Source organism: Hippocampus bargibanti, linkage group LG09 (genome assembly GCF_051943395.1).
Source record: "Hippocampus bargibanti isolate YZ-2025 linkage group LG09, ASM5194339v1, whole genome shotgun sequence".
In the NCBI taxonomy this organism is placed as follows: Eukaryota; Metazoa; Chordata; class Actinopteri; order Syngnathiformes; family Syngnathidae; genus Hippocampus; species Hippocampus bargibanti.
In genome coordinates, this window is record NC_142742.1 from 22,229,657 (window position 1) to 22,248,199 (window position 18,543).

The following is an 18,543-nucleotide window of genomic DNA, read 5'->3' on the forward strand; positions in this document are numbered from 1 at the left end:
ATTGAAAATTTAAGATTATAATACTTTCCAGACAGTTGGCTATAGAGAAGGGACACTCCATGGAGATTCTTGGGCAGAAATAATTGTCTATTTTTGTTTTGTACAAAGTAGAATATATACGCCGCATATTGTCACATAAGAGTAACCAGACCAAAACCTCCATATATTGCAAATGTATGGGATAGTCGTGCGTCCCTGTAATCGAATGGTTTGCACGTTGACTTCAGAGTGCAGATGTCGTGGGTTCAATTCCCCGTTTCTGGCCACACTGTGTGGATTATCTTTAAAGGACAACCGACACCTCCGGACAAGTTGCGCCCATAATTTGTAAAATCACTTCAAATGACTTCTACTGAGCGCATTTTACAAAGATTCCACCGCATATAGCTATATTTTACGTTTTAAGACTCACGCTGAATAAGTCTTGTTTTCGAGTTGATGACGATCCCCTTTGTGACGTCACGTAGGGAACGCCCCTGACCAACAAAGCGACACACAATACATTTTGGCCACTTTTTTTCATCTGAAAACACGGTGTTGATCGCGAAATTAGAAGGAAAACTACATAAATAATGCGATGAATCGTTGTGTGTCGCACCAAGAATACCAATTGTGGTAAAACGCATAAAGAAGGTGTTAAGTTGACACAAATTCCCAGCACACAAATTAGCCCATTTCCAACGGAGCTTGTGCGTCATTTTGTGCATTTTCTGGGACGCTACATTGGAGTCTGGACGGCTCCAATTGATACGAAAGAACTTCTTTAATCGATTGCAAACATTTATGCTTTCCTCTTCAGAACTATTTGAAGCCATTGTTTTGATTTTCAAGCAGGGAAGTTTGTGACGGTGTATCCTGGTGTGACATCACGAACAAGGGGGCGGGACTTTCTGAATGCCGCCTTTTTTTAGCTCCTTTTGAGGTCGTTTTGGGACACTTTAAGTCATTTTTATTGGTGTTTTGCATTTGACTAAAACATCAGCCTTTGGGTATTTTAGATGCTATAAAACGTTTTTCTGATGTCAGTTAGGAAACAAAAAAATGGTGTCGGTTGTCCTTTAATTTTGTTTTCTGTGTCAGTGTGTATGCGAGGGAGAGTAAGTGGGTTACCCTGGCTTTAATAATGGTGGGTCTCGGGTCCAAAATGCCTTGCATCTTCCTCAGTGCAGGAATCACAAAGAGATTACACGTGACAACTGCGGATACTGGATTACCTGCAAAAACAAGCGATCACAGATTTTCAATGTATCACCATCTCGAGGAATGATCCCTTGTTGGTGCTTTCTCTGTGATAATTTTATCTTGTTCCTCATCAATTGTATTCTGTTTAGCTGGGTTGATAGCTTTTTGCATCAAGAGTACAGATAGGTTGTGCGGGTCGTTTGTGGAGCCTGATTGATGGGATATTTTAACCTTGCAGTATATACTCTGCCTTTGAACTATCACAGTTGAAACTCTCTCATTGTCGTCTGCCTGTCTCTTTAATGTTTAAACCACCTCCCCTCACTGCTGCGTTCTTGACCAATCACGTGGCTTTAACCAAAGACTGGAGGCAGGGAATAGAGGACAAAAAAAGTTGGCAGCCATTTTCTTTTTGGAGAACGGCTTCACTCTCTTTCTGTAAACCCCCCCCCCCTCACTGCTTCGTTCTTGACCAATCATGTGGCTTTAACTAAAGACTGGGGGCGGGAAATAGAGCACAAAACAGTCGGCTGCCATTTTGTTGTTAGAAGAATGGATCTCGTTCGCGAACGACACATCACTCATTGAGGCAGCTCCATGCGTATGCTGAAAAAAATTTGTATGCCAAGGTAAAATTTTCATAAATTTAATGTTCGTAAACCGAAAAGTTTGTAAGCCAAGGGGTTCGTAAACCGAGGTATCACTGTACAAAGAAATGTAGCTAATTCACCTCCACGGAGGTGAGGATGACTTACTTACGAGCAACTTAACAACATATTTAGCTACACCACTAGTGTAGCTAAATACTGTTTGTTGCTCATCGACTCAAACTAAAATTTTGTTTCATTGAAAATTTAAGATTATAATACTTTCCAGACAGTTGGCTATAGAGAAGGGACACTCCATGGAGATTCTTGGGCAGAAATAATTGTCTATTTTTGTTTTGTACAAAGTAGAATATATACGCCGCATATTGTCACATAAGAGTAACCAGACCAAAACCTCCATATATTGCAAATGTATGGGATAGTCGTGCGTCCCTGTAATCGAATGGTTTGCACGTTGACTTCAGAGTGCAGATGTCGTGGGTTCAATTCCCCGTTTCTGGCCACACTGTGTGGATTATCTTTAAAGGACAACCGACACCTCCGGACAAGTTGCGCCCATAATTTGTAAAATCACTTCAAATGACTTCTACTGAGCGCATTTTACAAAGATTCCACCGCATATAGCTATATTTTACGTTTTAAGACTCACGCTGAATAAGTCTTGTTTTCGAGTTGATGACGATCCCCTTTGTGACGTCACGTAGGGAACGCCCCTGACCAACAAAGCGACACACAATACATTTTGGCCACTTTTTTTCATCTGAAAACACGGTGTTGATCGCGAAATTAGAAGGAAAACTACATAAATAATGCGATGAATCGTTGTGTGTCGCACCAAGAATACCAATTGTGGTAAAACGCATAAAGAAGGTGTTAAGTTGACACAAATTCCCAGCACACAAATTAGCCCATTTCCAACGGAGCTTGTGCGTCATTTTGTGCATTTTCTGGGACGCTACATTGGAGTCTGGACGGCTCCAATTGATACGAAAGAACTTCTTTAATCGATTGCAAACATTTATGCTTTCCTCTTCAGAACTATTTGAAGCCATTGTTTTGATTTTCAAGCAGGGAAGTTTGTGACGGTGTATCCTGGTGTGACATCACGAACAAGGGGGCGGGACTTTCTGAATGCCGCCTTTTTTTAGCTCCTTTTGAGGTCGTTTTGGGACACTTTAAGTCATTTTTATTGGTGTTTTGCATTTGACTAAAACATCAGCCTTTGGGTATTTTAGATGCTATAAAACGTTTTTCTGATGTCAGTTAGGAAACAAAAAAATGGTGTCGGTTGTCCTTTAATTTTGTTTTCTGTGTCAGTGTGTATGCGAGGGAGAGTAAGTGGGTTACCCTGGCTTTAATAATGGTGGGTCTCGGGTCCAAAATGCCTTGCATCTTCCTCAGTGCAGGAATCACAAAGAGATTACACGTGACAACTGCGGATACTGGATTACCTGCAAAAACAAGCGATCACAGATTTTCAATGTAATGCTTCATAGCAGTCAACTGGAAGCATGTTTCTCTGAAGAAGGGGTCGGTAACCTATGACTCTCAAGCCATTAATTGTTCTTTTGATGATTGGATCTGGCTCGCAGATAAAACAAAATGTTCTCGGTTTTTGAATCCATTCATCGATCAATTTTTCACTGCTCACGTCCTGTGGAAGACTGCAGTTCGTTCCAACAAAGATTTTGATTGGATCATACATGTGTACGTTGCCGTTGCTGTAGAAACAGGTGAACACCCCTTTTTGAAAAAGCCCACTCAAAGTATAACTCATTTGCTGCCATCTAAGTCCAAGATGGCGCCCGAGTAGGCAGCCTCAGCAAGTGCTCTCATGAGCCTTGCTTTTTTTTGGTTGTTTTTGTCTTGTTTTGTGTTTTCTTTTGTCACTTTGTGTTGTTGTGCGTCGTGTGGAACGGATACGGATTGTTTTTCAGCATTTTTGACCACGACATTCATCAAGGAGGAGACTGTGCTGAGCGGTTGCGCCTTTGTGGTAGCATGAATATGCCAGTACTGTTTTTGAATGGGAGGAATGTCGGAGCCATTTGACTGCCATCGCTGGACACCACAGGGGCCATTGTGCTTTTTGCGCCTGTAATGGGCAGCGTCTTCACAGCCGCGCTTTGTTCAGTGGAAAGGTCAGTGCTGTTGGACAGTCTGCGGCTGGATGGATGCATGGCTTGAGGAACCCGCGATAAGAAGAAAGGAGCGTCAGCGCAGAGCGCCGATGCGTATGTCGAGCTGTTGCGGATTGGAATTGAAGCAGATTTATGTGGAACAGGAGATGTGAGACAATCTCTTTTCGTCAATGGATGCTACAGCTGCGTGTTTGCTTTCAACATTTAGCTTGTAGTCGACGTGCACATTCCACCATGATGTCCCTGATCCACTGGTGGAAAGACGCTTTGATCCTCTCCTCTTTCATCCAGAACTGCTTCATGTCATCACAAAGAGGGTACAGCAAGTCCTGAAGAATGAATGTCTCTCTGTGTCTTTGTTTTGTCATATTGTCTCTTTGCTGTCATATTATTTGTTACTTAGTTTTTTTTTGTTCTTTTGACTTCAAGACGGCGCCGCGAGAGTGGCTGCCTTTCCAGCAGCTCATGTATTTTTTTTCTACTTTCATTCCTTTCATCACTTTGCTGCTGTGAAATGAAAATTTCTCCACTGTGAGACGAATAAAGGCATATCCAATCCATTCAAATCCACAAATTTACTTATTGCGTTCTATGGCAAAATTTGCCGTTGAACGCCGTTCCCGAGAAGATTTTGATTGGATCATACATGTGTACGTTGCCGTTGCTGTAGAAACAGGTGAACACCCCTTTTTGAAAAAGCCCACTCAAAGTTAACTCATTTGCTGCCATTCACAAATTTACTTATTGCGTTCTACGGCAAAAACGCCGTTCCCGAGTTTATTCGCGATTAGTAGTATTTTTATTTTATTTTTTTTGCAGGAGGGAGAAGATCAAGTCCCTACACATTTCACCATGACGGCCCTGATCCACTGCTGAAAAGGATGCATTGATCCTCTCCTCTTTAATCTAGAACTGCTTCATTTCACAAAGAGGGTACAGCAAGTGCTGAAGAATGAATGACTCTCTCTGTCTTTGTGTTGTCATATTATTTGTTATTTAGGTTTGTGTTACTTTCGGGTAGAGTGAACGCTGGCGAGAATGGCTGCCGCTGCTCACTCGCACATAAAAAAAAGTTATTATCCTGTGACTGTAAAGTGTCCTTGAGAGTTTTGAAAGGCGCTGAGAAATTAAATGTATCATTATTATGATGATGATGATGATGATTATTATTATTATTATTATTATTATTATTATTATTATATTGTCCCCCTTGTGCGTGAATTTCAGAACTGTAGATGAAGTATTTCCCTCCCACGATGGGGCAACAGTTGTGCATTGCTAAAAAAAAGCAGCCTCTTGATTGATCCAACACCTCTAAGCTCACCGTGAAGAATACAGAGGAGGCACTCAATTTGTCAGATTTCATTTTTCCCCTTTAGTCAAGAATTATATACTACATCATAAAATGAGCTGTGTCATATATTTTGGTTTTTTTCATTTAAAAAAAATATCATGAAGAGTGGATTTGGTCGACTCATGGAACTTTAGTTTGAAGATTTCCCACATTGCTGGTTTTAAAACATGTCACAGCAGTGGTGACAGACAGACGGTTAAAATTGCAGGCAAAGTAAGAGAATTGTTACCAGATAAAAACATGTCTGAGCAAAAGAAATGTAAAACGTGCATACAAGATGAAATAATACAAGATTAATGCTCAAGTGCAAGATACCGGTTGGAGACCAACAACCAACTGTAACGCAAACATACAGATGAGTTTAATACCTGGCAGAGCAAAGATGAGTTTTCGTGTTCCATCAATGTCAACAGTGGCAAACGTAGTGGGGAGACTGAAAAAAAAAAAGACACACAGCCCTTTTTTTAAGCATGCCAACTAAAATTGAAGTCTGCAGTACAAAATTCCATTGTGCAACAATGCATCCAAAGTTGAGTGGAAACAATATTCTTATTTGTCTCTCATTTTATGAGTATTTATTTGCATATACTGTCAACCTTAAAGGGCAACCGACGTCTCCTATAAGTTGTGGCCATAATTTGTAAAATGGCTTCAAATGACTTCTACTGAGCGCATTTTACAAAGATTCCACCGCATATAGCTATATTTTACGTTTTAAGACTCGTACTGAACATTCCGGAAGTCTTGTTTTTGAGTTGGTGACGAGTCCTCACCCAACGTCACTGAAGGAACCCCCCCTGACCGAAAAAAGGACACATTGGAGCAGTCCTTAAATCACGTCAATGCATTTTGCTGTACAGTGATACCTCGGTTCTCGACCATAATCCGTTCCAGAACCCTGTTCGAAAAGTGATTTGTTCGAACACCGAAACCATTTTTCCCATTACAAATAATACGTCTGTGTAAGCTCTAAGTCGTACAGGAGTGGTTCATGGATGAGAAGGTTTCTTCAGCCGTCATCTGTACAAATTTGAAGGTTTCGGACGTTTCGCCTCCTATCCAAGAGGCTTCGTCAGCGAACTAAAGTCTGACTGGTCGTATAGGCCCTATTTATATATCCCTAATGTCCAGCCATGGCGGCGCCGGACACAGCTATGATAGGTCCCTACTCTCAGGTTGGGGGGAGCAGAGGACCACTCCCTGTGGCCCCACTGATTGTTCCTACATTCCTGACTGGCGGCTGGCCCATTTCCGCCACTCCCACCGGTATCACCTCATCAGCATTACGAATGTTGCCTAACCTGTTTTGCCTAAGCAGGCTATTGTATGAACGATCCAAATTGAACCTCAACCCACCAGACCGGTTTAATGAAGCATTTTGTTGTTTTATAAGAATCGCTTCTTTTACCCCCCTTTCAAACTATGTTCTTTCGCTAATATTTTAACCTCATTGTCGTCAAATGAGTGGTTGCTAGCTTTTAGGTGCAAATGTACTGCCGATTGAGGCCCACTTGTATTATCCCTGCGATGTTGATAAAGTCTTTTTTTGAGAATTTGTTGAGTCTCCCCAATGTACTGCTCTTTACAATTTTCAGTCTTACAATGTATTGAATAAACTACATTACTTTGTTTTTCATTTAATTGGGTAGCCTATCTTTTGGATGCACTAATTTTTGCCTTAACGTGTTTATCGGTTTGAAATAAGTAGGAATTTTGTGTTGCCAAAGGAGTCTTTGTAATTTTTCAGAAACTCCTGCAATGTAAGGTACTGCTACTCCTCTCCTTTTTGTATCTTGAGAATTATTGGTTTCATTCCCTATTCTTTCTTTCTGACATTTGTTGAATGACCACTGAGGGTACCCACAGTTAGTGAGTGCTCGCCTGATATGTTTTGACTCCTTTTCTCTACCTTCAATGCTAGTTGGTATTAGTTTAGCCCTGTGCTGTAGGGTTCTGATAACTTCTAATTTGTGTTGTAAAGGGTGGTTCGTATGATGACTCCTCTACATACAATGTAGCCAAATATCTAAAAACTATCTTAGCTCCGTTGGTTGGTAACACAGAATATCAAGAAGAGAACACCACAGGGTTTGTAGAGAGGATCAAAGACCTCATATTGGAACCTGAGGAAACTTTGGCATCATACGATGTGACTTCTCTCTTTACATCTGTCCTAACCCCAGCAGTGGTCTCAGCGGTGAGGACGAGACTGCTCGCGGACGTTTCTCTGCATGAAAGAACCAAACTTAAACCGGATCACATCTGCAAATTATTGGAAATCTGCCTTAATACTACGTATTTTCAATTTCGGGAGAAATTTTAGAAACAAATTCATGGTTGTGTTATGGGCTCACCAGTTTCACCCATAGTGGCTAATCTGTACATGGAAGAGATGGAGAAACAGGTCCTCACATCCTTCCCAGGGACAAAACCTAGACACTGGTTTAGATATGTGGACGATACTTTTGTCATAATTAAAAAACAAGAAATTCAACCCTTCACAGATCACCTCAACTCTGTAGACATCAACATTAAATTTACTAGTGAGGACATTAAAGAGAACCAACTAGCCTTCTTAGATTGTAAAGTAATTATAAAAGAGGACAGAGCGCTAAAAACAGAAGTCTTTAGGAAGGCTACGCACACTGACCAATATTTACTTTTTGACTCTAACCACCCTTTACAACACAAATTAGCCAATCAGCCATCCCTTTATTTGATTGATATACCGGAGAACCAATCAAATGACACCTCATTGAGAGACTCACTGCGAGCTCAAACAACGGCCCTTCGTTGCAAAGTGAACAAGGATGTCGTTAGTTACATCCTAATTTTTCGCTCGATTTTTCCCCTTAAACGTAAGATAGAGTATAAAAAAGTGGAAGAGCTGGACCAAGTAAGAAGAAAAAAACGTTCACTTTCATACGGAATGAGAGGATGACTTTTTTTCACGATGACATTTTCAAGTGCGGTTGTCTCATCTGCCAGTTATCAGAGTGAACTCAGGTGATGGCAAACAATTGACATAATTATGTTGTGTTGTGCAACATATGCGGATATACATCAACATAAATTGCAATAATCTTCACTATATTTCTCAATAAATATAATGAGTAGATAATTTTGACTTGGGCATTTCAAAAGTAGCTCCCTTGCTGAAAAAAGTGTGAGCACTGTCAACCTTAAAGGGCAACCGACGTCTCCTATAAGTTGTGGCCATAATTTGTAAAATGGCTTCAAATGACTTCTACTGAGCGCATTTTACAAAGATTCCACCGCATATAGCTATATTTTACGTTTTAAGACTCGTACTGAACATTCCGGAAGTCTTGTTTTTGAGTTGGTGACGAGTCCTCACCCAACGTCACTGAAGGAACCCCCCCTGACCGAAAAAAGGACACATTGGAGCAGTCCTTAAATCACGTCAATGCATTTTGCTGTACAGTGATACCTCGGTTCTCGACCATAATCCGTTCCAGAACCCTGTTCGAAAAGTGATTTGTTCGAACACCGAAACCATTTTTCCCATTACAAATAATACGTCTGTGTAAGCTCTAAGTCGTACAGGAGTGGTTCATGGATGAGAAGGTTTCTTCAGCCGTCATCTGTACAAATTTGAAGGTTTCGGACGTTTCGCCTCCTATCCAAGAGGCTTCGTCAGCGAACTAAAGTCTGACTGGTCGTATAGGCCCTATTTATATATCCCTAATGTCCAGCCATGGCGGCGCCGGACACAGCTATGATAGGTCCCTACTCTCAGGTTGGGGGGAGCAGAGGACCACTCCCTGTGGCCCCACTGATTGTTCCTACATTCCTGACTGGCGGCTGGCCCATTTCCGCCACTCCCACCGGTATCACCTCATCAGCATTACGAATGTTGCCTAACCTGTTTTGCCTAAGCAGGCTATTGTATGAACGATCCAAATTGAACCTCAACCCACCAGACCGGTTTAATGAAGCATTTTGTTGTTTTATAAGAATCGCTTCTTTTACCCCCCTTTCAAACTATGTTCTTTCGCTAATATTTTAACCTCATTGTCGTCAAATGAGTGGTTGCTAGCTTTTAGGTGCAAATGTACTGCCGATTGAGGCCCACTTGTATTATCCCTGCGATGTTGATAAAGTCTTTTTTTGAGAATTTGTTGAGTCTCCCCAATGTACTGCTCTTTACAATTTTCAGTCTTACAATGTATTGAATAAACTACATTACTTTGTTTTTCATTTAATTGGGTAGCCTATCTTTTGGATGCACTAATTTTTGCCTTAACGTGTTTATCGGTTTGAAATAAGTAGGAATTTTGTGTTGCCAAAGGAGTCTTTGTAATTTTTCAGAAACTCCTGCAATGTAAGGTACTGCTACTCCTCTCCTTTTTGTATCTTGAGAATTATTGGTTTCATTCCCTATTCTTTCTTTCTGACATTTGTTGAATGACCACTGAGGGTACCCACAGTTAGTGAGTGCTCGCCTGATATGTTTTGACTCCTTTTCTCTACCTTCAATGCTAGTTGGTATTAGTTTAGCCCTATGCTGTAGGGTTGTGATAACTTCTAATTTGTGTTGTAAAGGGTGGTTCGTATGATGACTCCTCTACATACAATGTAGCCAAATATCTAAAAACTATCTTAGCTCCGTTGGTTGGTAACACAGAATATCAAGTAGAGAACACCACAGGGTTTGTAGAGAGGATCAAAGACCTCATATTGAAACCTGAGGAAACTTTGGCATCATACGATGTGACTTCTCTCTTTACATCTGTCCTAACCCCAGCAGTGGTCTCAGCGGTGAGGACGAGACTGCTCGCGGACGTTTCTCTGCATGAAAGAACCAAACTTAAACCGGATCACATCTGCAAATTATTGGAAATCTGCCTTAATACTACGTATTTTCAATTTCGGGAGAAATTTTAGAAACAAATTCATGGTTGTGTTATGGGCTCACCAGTTTCACCCATAGTGGCTAATCTGTACATGGAAGAGATGGAGAAACAGGTCCTCACATCCTTCCCGGGGACAAAACCTAGACACTGGTTTAGATATGTGGACGATACTTTTTGTCATAATTAAAAAACAAGAAATTCAACCCTTCACAGATCACCTCAACTCTGTAGACATCAACATTAAATTTACTAGTGAGGACATTAAAGAGAACCAACTAGCCTTCTTAGATTGTAAAGTAATTATAAAAGAGGACAGAGCGCTAAAAACAGAAGTCTTTAGGAAGGCTACGCACACTGACCAATATTTACTTTTTGACTCTAACCACCCTTTACAACACAAATTAGCCAATCAGCCATCCCTTTATTTGATTGATACACCGGAGAACCAATCAAATGACACCTCATTGAGAGACTCACTGCGAGCTCAAACAACGGCCCTTCGTTGCAAAGTGAACAAGGATGTTGTTAGTTACATCCTAATTTTTCGCTCGATTTTTCCCCTTAAACGTAAGATAGAGTATAAAAAAGTGGAAGAGCTGGACCAAGTAAGAAGAAAAAAACGTTCACTTTCATACGGAATGAGAGGATGACTTTTTTTCACGATGACATTTTCAAGTGCGGTTGTCTCATCTGCCAGTTATCAGAGTGAACTCAGGTGATGGCAAACAATTGACATAATTATGTTGTGTTGTGCAACATATGCGGATATACATCAACATAAATTGCAATAATCTTCACTATATTTCTCAATAAATATAATGAGTAGATAATTTTGACTTGGGCATTTCAAAAGTAGCTCCCTTGCTGAAAAAAGTGTGAGCACCCCTGCCCTAGCCAGATCAGACACTCACACACCTTCTTCATATTTTGCAATTATTTATTTCTTAAATGCAATAGTTGTACACACTACTTTTCTTTTTCACTTGTAGCAGCACTTACTTTCTTTGGAGGTATGATTAGGGGCTAAAACTCTTCGTACACCTATATTAAACGCGAGAGCAAAACGCAGCACGTCCGCAAGCGACAAGAGTTGGTCACGAAGAGAGCGATACACCCGTACGCCGCTCAGCATCCCACCCTCGCGTACGCACTCACGCGTCGTACCGGCGTTCGCAATCCGATTGTTGTTCGAACTACGAAGCAAGAATTTCTCGAATATTTTGTTCAGACTCCGATTTGTTCGAACTGTGAGTCGTTCGAAAACCGAGGTTCCACTGAACTTTGGTCTGAAAACGTCATGTAGGACCAAAAAGAGGCAGAGGAGGGCGACAAAGCCAAATTTAAGGAATTAATCAGCCTGTGGAAATGGGCTGATTAATTCCTTACACGGCTTTGTCGCCATTTTCTGCCTTTTTGGGGTGCGACATTTCCCAACCCTGATGCCTCAAAATGACACGGAATAAATTCTTTAATCAATTGCAAACATGTATGCTTTCTTCTTCAGAACTATTTGAATCATATTCATAACTGGATGAGTAACAAGAAAGCATATTCTCCGAATCTGAAGCCATTGTTTTGATTCTCGAGCAAGGCAAGACGTCTTGCCGTGACACCGCGAACATGGGGTCGGGACCTTCTGAAACGGGCCACTTCCGGTTTCAAATTGAAGTACTTTTTTGACACTTTAAGTCATTTTTATTGGTGTTTTGCATTTGACGAAAAATATCATACTGCGTGTTTTAGATGCTATAAAACGTTTTTCTGATGTCAGTTAGGAAACAGAAAAGTGACATCGGTTGTCCTTTAAGGGTTGTAGTTTGTTGTTAAAGCAGTGTTTGAAATAACATCTGCCCGGAGGCCCGGGGCATACAACTTTTACGTCGGGCGTACAACTTCCAAAACGTCTCGGCCCGGGTGGCCGACAACTTCTTCAAGGAAAAAAAATAAATAAATAAATAAAAATTCAAATCAAACGTTTGTTTTGTTCAATAAAGCAAAAGCTACAAGCAAATTGCTACAAGAGAGGTGGACTCCTCTTTCTAAGGGCCATTGAAAACTCTCAAGTACACTTTACAGTCACGGTATAGTCCGAAGCACGAAAAAGGCTTCTCATTGGCTGCTGTGCCGAGTAAGCAAATTGCCAAATGAACGTTCGTTTGGAAATTTGCATACTCGGCACGGCAGCCAATCAGAAGCCTGTTTCGTGATTCGGACTACACCATGACTGTGAATGTACTTGAAAGTTTTGAAAGGCGCTTCGAAAGAGGAGTCCGCGTGGCTTCTAGCAAACAACGCAAACATTGCATTGTGCACCATGACGACAAACGACAACTGGAGATAAATCTTCAGCGAGGGATATTTACCATAAATTAAGCAAGGGAGCATTTGTGGTAGGTACTTCCTTAAAGCCCCCGGACAAGTTGTGTCCAGAAGTTGTAAAATCGCTTCAAATGACTTCTACTGAGCGTTTTTCACGAAGATTCCACTACATATAGCTATATGTTACGTTTTAAGACTCGCGCTGAATATTCCCGGAAGTCTTGTTTTTGAGTTGCTGACGAGTCCTGACCTCACATCACGGAAGGAACGCCCCTGACTCGAGAAAGGAAACACTGTAGCAGTCCTTTCGTCACGTCAATGCATTTTGCGGTACCTTGTTTGGGCTGAAAACTTCGTGTTGATGGGGAAATTGGAAGGAAAACTCATAAATAAAGCGATGGTGATTTGCTGTGTGTTGCACCGAACAACTACAGTGAGACCTCAACTTACGAACTTAATTGGTTCAGAGACAGAGTGTGTAAGGAGAAAAGTGTGTATCTTAAAAAAAATCCCATAGGAAACCATTAAAATGGGAATAATCCGTTCCTGGGTTTCCATAAAATATACTTTTCAACTAAATAAGCCTTAAAACTACACACACCCTACCTTATCCTATGTATAATAAATGTGCTATTGTATTGTAATGAACGAAATACACTGCACTGTATAATAAAGTCACTTTATTTACATTTGTGATGGTCATTGATGGCTCTTAATTGACACCTGTTGCTTTCTGACTTGTAAGGTCTTACGAAACTGAGGCATCACATTATCATTCATCATGTTGATGATTCTCATAGCCTTTCTGGATGGAACTGTTCAATAAAAGCCTGCACATCAACTGTTGAATGGCCTGCTTCTGCTTGTCCTCTTGAAGGCAAATCAAATTCTCTGTGTTGAGGACCTCATTATGGTCAGCAACAAGCTCCTCGATGTCATCTGCATTCACTTCGAGTCCCGTAGGTGCTGGCAGAGATTTTATGACAACAAAAGGCACAAGTCCGATGATTCCACGGACGCGGAATAAAACGCGACAAAAGAAGGCGGGCGGGGCGAATAAAATGGCACACTCGCGTCTAACAATGACCTCGTGCAAAGCAAACTGTTGGATTTGGATATAGTGATGCACTTTCGTCGTAATCATGTCACTGGTGAGGTGACAGTGACTCGTTGAAATGAAATGAAATTGAAGTGTCGCAAGCGGCGGCCACACCAGAGCTGTCAACTCGCACGTGACAATTTAGCGTGACTATTGACACACTGTTCCGGTGTGTGTGAAAACACTAGCTCTGATTGGTTTACCATGACACATGACTCTACCCTTTAGCCCAGGTGTGCTCATTACGTCGATCGCGATCTACTGGTTGATCGCGGAGGTAGTACTGATCGATCGCAGCGTGACAGTAAAAAAACATTTGTCAGCCTATCAAACGTCCCGTCACTTGATTGACATACAGGGCAACCATTCAGAACTGAATTTTTACCTTTAGGTCGCCGTGCATGCGTAAACAACGGCGCTAGATGCAGCAAAATTTACAAACTAGCGAATTACCTCATATTTTAAGCCCTTGCTAAAACATATGGTGATCAAAATGAGTGAGAAAGCAGGACCAAGTAATGGGGCAAAACATATTACTTTCATACGGAATGGGAAAATGTGACATTTTCGGACTGTTCCGAAGTGACATTTTCGGACTGTTCATGGAAAATACGACATTGTCTTCCCGCCGAAAAGCCAGCTGAGAAAGAGAACGGTGGACGAACTAAAATCCCAGTTGTCCGGACAGCAGTCATTTTTCACTCAACATACTTCAAAAGCGAAAGCCGCCACCGAAGCATCGTTCCGGGTGAGTCACGCCATCGTTAAAAACAATAAGTCCTTCCAAGACTGAGAGATGATAAAAGAAGCATTCGTTGAAGCAGCTGACTCCTTATTCAGAGACTTTAAAAATAAGGCCGAGATATTATCTTCAATCAAAGTTCTGCAGCTGTCAAGACATACAGTTACACGGCGCTGTGAAGCCATGGCTGAGGATTTAACCCAGCAAATGTAGAAAGACATCGGAGATTGTGAGTGTTCTCACTGATGAGGTCCAGGGCTCATGGACAGTTCTGTAACTTACTCACACAGGAAAAGTACCCCAACATGAGGAAATGTGCTACCTCCTTGACTGCATTATTCGGCTCCACTTATTTATGTGAGTCAGCCTTTTCCTACATGAAAATCATTAAGTCCAAATACCGTTCCACCATGAATGATGAACATTTGGAAATGTGCTTGAGGCTGGCTGTCAGCAGCTACTGTCCGGACTATGCATCCCTGGCTGATTCAATTCAGTGCAAGTCATCAAAGTAAACTCAGGTAATTACAAAAAAATGTTAATAGTTATTTATTATGTTATGTATATGTAGTTATTATGTGTGTTGTGCAATATTGGCTTATTCAGTTATGGAAGGCACATCAACATACATTGTACATACAAAGAATCCTTAAAACATTTGAAAATAATTATGTGTTGCATTTTTGTCGTCGTTATATCATTTTGACTTGGTAGTTTTTATAAGTAGCTCGTGTGCTGAAAAAGTGTGAGCACCCCTGCTTTAGCCAATCACCATCACTTCTATCGCATCTTGACAGGGGCACGGCGCGTTCAGTGTAGCAACAAGTGTTTGTCCCTGCTCATTCAGTTAGACAATGCTTTCCAAACAGCCTAGAGCAGGGGTGGGCAAACTTTTTGACTCGCAGGCCGCATTGGGTTCTAAAATTTGACAGAGGGGCCGGGCCAGGAGCATTTGGAGGGAGTGTTTGGGCCGGAAATACTAAAACTAAAGCATTAAAGGACAACCGACGCCACCGGACAAGTTATGTCCATAATTTATAAAATCACTTCAAATGACTTCGACTGAGCATATTTTACAAAGATTCCACAGCATATAGCTATAGTTTAAGTTTCAAGACTTGCGCTGAATATTCATGAAGTCTTGTTTTCGAGTTGAAGACGATCCCCATGTGACGTCACGTTTGGACCGCCCCTGACCGAGAAAGCGACACACAATGCATTTTGGGTACTTTGTTTGGTCTGAAAACTTCGTGTTGATTGATCCCTGTTGATGGCGAAATTAGAAGGAAAACACATAAACAACGCCATGGTGAATCGTTGTGTGTTGCACCAAGACAACTATTTGATATTCGCTGACACAAATTCCCAGCTGACAAATCAGCCCATTTCCAACGGAGCTTAGGCGCAATCTTCTGCATTTTCTGGGTGCCCCATTGCTGTCATTGACGGCTCGAATTGATATGGGAGGACTCCTTGAATCAATTGCAAACATTTATGCTTTCCTCTTCAGAAATATTTGAATCATATTCATAACTGGATGAGTAAAGAGAAAGCATATTCTCAGAATCTGAAGCCATTGTTTTGATTCTTGAGCAAGGCAAGACATCTTGGCGTGGGGGTGGGACCTTCTGAAACTGAGCATTTCCGGATTCATTTTGAAGTCATTTTTATTGGTGTTTTTCATTTAACTAAAAATATCAGCCTGCCTGATTTGGGTATTTTAGATGCTAGAAAACATTTTTCTGATGTCAGTGGGAAACAAAAAAAAAAAGGTGCCGGTTGTCCTTTAAATGTAGTGTGTACAAACCTCATAGCACAATAAGAACACTACAACCCAATTTATTAACTGTCTTTCAAATGTGAAAAATATCCCTGATTAGTTCATAAATTTGTCTCAAGGAATATGGCGTTTACATAATATTTCGCAGATACTTGGAGGAGGAAATGGAAATTGATTAAAATAACATATGCACTGTGATTTATCAAGATTGGGTTTTCTCATGTTTTTATGTGAAAAATCACTTTCAACATTCAAAACATATTATTACACAATGAAATATTCAAGCTCAATATGTCCAATCCTACTTGTGTTAAATTCCGCCAAATCATAGATGGTTTGTCCTGACCCGCGCTCAACAAACTCTCCACTGACGCCCTCGCCTTCACGCGCAAACAATACATGTGTACCATCGCCGAGCACACAGACGTAGGCTACCTGCAGTTGAAATTTGCATACTCGGCACGGCAGCCAATCAGAAGCCTGCTTCTCTCTTCCGGACTTTCGCAAGCGTTATAAAGTCGTGCAATTGCATGTCATTTTCCAAAATAGATGCACAGAACCTCAGCCCAGAAGAAAGATTCAAAAGAAGCTACCAACATATGTGACACTACAAAACGTAAATTTACATTAAACCGTGACTGTAAAGTCTATTTGATACTAATTGACACAAATTCCTAGCAGACACATCAGCCCATTTCCAACGGAGCTTGGGCGCAATCTTCTGCATTTTCTGGGTGCCCCATTGCTGTCATTGACGGCTCGAATTGATATGGGAGGACTCCTTGAATCAATTGCAAACATTTATGCTTTCCTCTTCAGAAATATTTGAATCATATTCATAACTGGATGAGTAAAGAGAAAGCATATTCTCAGAATCTGAAGCCATTGTTTTGATTCTCGAGCAAGGCAAGACATCTTGGCGTGGGGGTGGGACCTTCTGAAACTGAGCATTTCCGGATTCATTTTGAAGTCATTTTTATTGGTGTTTTTCATTTAACTAAAAATATCAGCCTGCCTGATTTGGGTATTTTAGACACGAGAAAACATTTTTCTGATGTCAGTGGGAAACAAAAAAAAAAAGGTGCCGGTTGTCCTTTAAATGTAGTGTGTACAAACCTCATAGCACAGTAAGAACACTACAACCCAATTTATTAACTGTCTTTCAAATGTGAAAAATATCCCTGATTAGTTCATAAATTTGTCTCAAGGAATATGGCGTTTACATACTATTTCGCAGATACTTGGAGGAGGAAATGGAAATTGATTAAAATAACATATGCACTGTAATTTATCAAGATTGGGTCTGTTTTTATGGAATCACTTTCAACATTCAAAACAAATTATTACACAATGAAATATTCAAGCTCAATATGTCCAATCCGACTTGTGTTAAATTCCGCCAAATCATAGATGGTTTGTCCTGACCCGCGCTCAACAAACTCTCCACTGACGCCCTCGCCTTCACGCGCAAACAATACATGTGTACCATCGCCGAGCACACAGACGTAGGCTACCTGCAGTTGAAATTTGCATACTCGGCACGGCAGCCAATCAGAAGCCTGCTTCTCTCTTCCGGACTTTCGCAAGCGTTATAAAGTCGTGCAATTGCATGTCATTTTCCAAAATAGATGCACAGAACCTCAGCCCAGAAGAAAGATTCAAAAGAAGCTACCAACACATGTGACACTACAAAACGTAAATTTACATTAAACCGTGACTGTAAAGTGTACGTGAGACTTATGAAAGGGGCTTAGTGGCTCGTAGGAAGCAATGCAAACGTTGCATTGTGCACCACAATGACAATCCACTACTGCAGCAAAATCTACAGCCATGCACATTTACCGTAAATTAAGCACGGTAGCATTTGTAGTAGGTACATTCTTGATTTTAAAAAAAACTTTATACTTTGTGACAATGTTTTTTAATGTGATTTGTTGTCTCATTGTGCTTCAAGTTGTGAAAAATGGGGCAGGCAACTTTTCAGTTTTCTGCCCTGTTGTCCGCTAACTTTTTGTCAGTTTCAGACGCTGTTTTTACTATACTTTGGGCAAATTCGGCGGGCCGGATTAAAAAGCCTAACGGGCCGTATGTGGCCCGCGAGCCGTAGTTTGCCCATGTCTGGCCAGAGTCATACGAAGCGATATTCTCGAACCTGAACGCAAGTTTTGGATGACAAATAAATAGAGCAGAGTAGACGTGTACGGCCGGTTGTTTCTTCAATGCATTCATAGTAATGCACCAGATTTGAACTGAGGCTGAACACGAGCCTGTGGTGTTTATTTTCCGGTCCCATAATAGTAAAATTATCAGCAAAAAGCTCCAAGTAGGCGATTGACGTGTGCATTCAATGAGAGGGGGTGTGGAAAGTAGCGCCGGTTGGAGCGCTGTTCGGTCGTGTGCTTCCGCCGAAGATCACTCAGGTCAGATCTGAAGGTCGTGTG

General features: G+C 41.2%; 1 protein-coding gene across 2 annotated transcripts in view; it reads right to left on the bottom strand.

Moving 5' to 3' along the window:
- The window catches only part of gphna (gephyrin a), a 94,820-nt gene that overhangs the window by 11,680 nt on the left and 64,597 nt on the right, over nt 1-18,543 (bottom strand). The window contains exons 20-21 of one of the 2 annotated variants that reach the window (XM_089005167.1): nt 5,654-5,718; nt 3,138-3,241 (exon numbers count right to left, since the gene is read on the bottom strand). In XM_089005167.1, the coding sequence (XP_088861293.1) occupies nt 3,138-3,241; nt 5,654-5,718 (169 nt within the window). Of the gene's footprint in view, nt 1-2,367; nt 3,242-5,653; nt 5,719-18,543 lie in introns of those variants that run through there. The other variant, XM_089005166.1, reaches the window with a different exon arrangement.